This window comes from Phalaenopsis equestris, unplaced genomic scaffold, assembly GCF_001263595.1.
Source record: "Phalaenopsis equestris unplaced genomic scaffold, ASM126359v1 Scaffold000008, whole genome shotgun sequence".
NCBI classification, from domain to species: Eukaryota; Viridiplantae; Streptophyta; class Magnoliopsida; order Asparagales; family Orchidaceae; genus Phalaenopsis; species Phalaenopsis equestris.
This window is the reverse complement of record NW_018164450.1, coordinates 445,261-448,457: the sequence shown is the minus strand read 5'-3', so window position 1 is coordinate 448,457 and position 3,197 is coordinate 445,261. Positions and strand designations below refer to the sequence as shown.

The 3,197-nt window shown below is 42.3% G+C and overlaps 1 protein-coding gene across 1 annotated transcript; it reads left to right on the top strand.

Moving 5' to 3' along the window:
• Positions 1-1,279: 1,279 nt before the first annotated feature.
• On the top strand, positions 1,280-2,968 carry LOC110018302 (chalcone synthase 8). Its single transcript, XM_020715571.1, has 2 exons — positions 1,280-1,545; positions 1,703-2,968. Exons 1-2 carry the CDS (start codon positions 1,365-1,367, stop codon positions 2,707-2,709), a joined length of 1,188 nt encoding a protein of 395 aa, XP_020571230.1. The 5' UTR covers positions 1,280-1,364; the 3' UTR covers positions 2,710-2,968.
• Positions 2,969-3,197: the final 229 nt, after the last annotated feature.

Here is a 3,197-nt window from a genome sequence, read left to right as displayed (position 1 = left end):
TATGAAATGCTACCTAACCCTAAGCTCACATCTACTAGAAGGCATCAACATCACAACATCACAACATCAATAAATGCAAGCATGTGATAAGCTTGATGATATATATTTTTTAAATTGTCAAATAAATGTCAATAAGAAAACTCATAAGGTCCATAAATTGAAAGCCACATTCTAACATTAAATAAACTAAGAATTAATCCATGAATCTCCTTAGACAAGTCGCGATACGAAAGCAGGAGAATTTTCGGAGCACATACCAAATATGATTGGCCCATAATAAACGAATTAAGTAGACTAAAATCCTCTTAACAACACTCATTATCATGGTTTAGAAAACTAGGTTAGTCTGATCGGTTCGAACCATACAAAAAAACTTGTTTACATTTGTTATTATATCCAATACTTATAATTTTTCAAATTTCATTTGAAATTTACAACTGCATAATGTTCTTCAATTACTAATTGTTATTAGTTTGCACTTTTTATATTACATTTGTTATTATATCCAATACTTATAATTTTTCACATTTCATTTGAAATTTACAACTGCATACTGTTCTTCAATTCCTAACTGTTATTAGTTTGCACTTTTTATATTTGTCATTATTACATCATTGTTTTATCATTTACGTCTTATTCAACCAATAGTTATATTTATTACATCATCCGGTTCAACCCTGATTGAACCAATGACATGCATGAATTTATATCATGTTACATCATCCGGTTCAACCCTGATTGAACCAATGAACCTTAAATCTTTTATTCTTTTAGTTAGATGTCGAATATCACTCGCTTGACATGCATGAATTTATATCATAGTTAGACTAATCACATTATTTTTTATTATAAAAACCAAATAACAGCTCCAACAAATTAACCACATAAGATTAAGCATGTCATAATATCATAAGTCAATGCTTAGCCCCACATAGTGATATATTTTGCTTACAAGCTCAAACCATATCCACTAAGGACAACCTACTTGTTTGCTCCCTCAACTAAACATTGGAAGCAAGCATAAAGCTACGAGCCCACCTACAAACCCGAAACAGGAAACGGGCTTCCGATTTTGTCCTTAAGGCCCATTAAGCCCACCCAGCCATCCAACTAACCCTAACTCAACCACAAATACCCACGCGGCGATCCCTCCGCCTAGTCCTCCACCAAACGGTCCATGCTGACGTGGCATCCATCGGACCGTCCACCCGACCTACCAATTCCGTTTAATTTTTAAGCCGGTTTATTTCTCAACTGCTCCCCTTCATTAAATACCTTCGGTGCTCTCGCCATCCTTCTCCAGTGCCTGAAAAAACTCTCACTTTTCTTCTGCTAAGCTTGTGAGGACGACGGAGAGGGAGTTAATGGCGCCGGCGATGGAGGAGATCAGGCGAGCTCAGAGAGCTGATGGTCCGGCGGCGGTGCTCGCAATCGGCACCTCCACGCCGCCGAACGCTCTGTATCAGGCCGATTATCCCGATTATTACTTCAGAATCACCAACTGCGAGCATCTCACTGACCTCAAGGAGAAGTTCAAGCGAATGTGTAAGCCTGGAGGGGAAAAAAAAAGTTTTTTTCTCTTACGCTTACTAATCATCTGTATTTTGATGAAATTTGCCAGCGAAAAGGACAAATTTTTCGCTGCAAAATCACTTCAGAATTATATTTTCATGAAAAAAAATCTCTTTTTTTTGTTTTACAGGCGAGAAATCCATGATAAAAAAACGGTACATGTATCTAACAGAAGAATTCCTGAAAGAAAATCCCAATATCTGTGCATTCATGGCTCCTTCACTCGACGCCCGGCAAGACATAGTTGTCGCCGAGGTCCCGAAGCTCGCCAAAGAGGCCGCCGCGCGCGCCATCAAGGAATGGGGACACCCCAAATCACGCATAACTCATCTCATCTTCTGCACCACCAGCGGCGTCGACATGCCCGGCGCCGACTACCAACTCACCCGCCTCCTCGGTCTCCGCCCCTCCGTCAACCGCCGATTCATGCTCTACCAGCAGGGCTGCTTCGCCGGCGGCACCGTCCTCCGCCTCGCCAAGGATCTCGCCGAGAACAACGCCGGCGCCCGCGTGCTCGTCGTTTGCTCCGAAATCACCGCTGTCACTTTCCGCGGCCCGTCGGAATCCCATCTCGATTCCCTCGTCGGACAGGCGCTCTTCGGCGACGGCGCCGCCGCTATCATTGTCGGATCCGACCCTGATTTAGCCACCGAGCGCCCTCTGTTTCAACTAGTCTCTGCTTCCCAAACCATCCTTCCCGAATCAGAGGGCGCCATTGATGGCCACCTTCGTGAAATCGGGCTCACCTTCCACCTACTCAAAGACGTCCCCGGCCTCATTTCTAAAAACATTCAAAAATGTCTCCTTGAGGCCTTCAAGCCACTTGGTGTGCTTGATTGGAACTCTATTTTTTGGATCGCCCACCCGGGCGGCCCGGCTATACTCGATCAAGTTGAGACCAAGCTCGGTCTAAAGTCCGAGAAGCTCGCCGCGAGTAGAAATGTGCTCGCTGACTACGGTAACATGTCGAGCGCATGCGTTCTTTTCATACTCGATGAGATGCGAAGGCGATCGGCGGAGGCTGGGCAGTCGACCACTGGCGAGGGTTTGGAGTGGGGAGTTCTATTCGGGTTCGGTCCGGGACTTACGGTCGAGACTGTTGTATTACGCAGCGTTCCGATTGGTGGCACCGAGTAAACGGAACCGAGGAGTTAGGGTTTGATATTTTGTGGTTTTATTGGACTTGTTTGTGGTTAATTTGAAGGATTAGGGTCATATAAGGGCTTGAGTTGGGTGGAGTTTTGAAGGGTGGTAGAGGTAAGAAAAGAAAAAGGGATGTTTATCAATTTGATGTTAAAAGGTAATACTGTTTTCTTTTTGTGTTATCTAGACATGGCTATATTTGTAATAAAAGAAAGTTCTTATGAAAGTATTTATGACTTGGTTTGGAGCAAAACATGTTTGAAAATATGTTTTATTTATATGATCTTGCACTTATTAAAGAGAAACTAGTTATCTTTGAGATGAATTTTAGAAGTTAAAATAATGATGTATTTTTAGGTGATATAAACGTAGAAAACTAAAGTTTATTTGTTAGATTTGAAAATACATAGAAAATGAATGTTATGCATACAAATGCCACAATTCAAAGGCTCACCAGATATTTATTGATTGACATCACATGA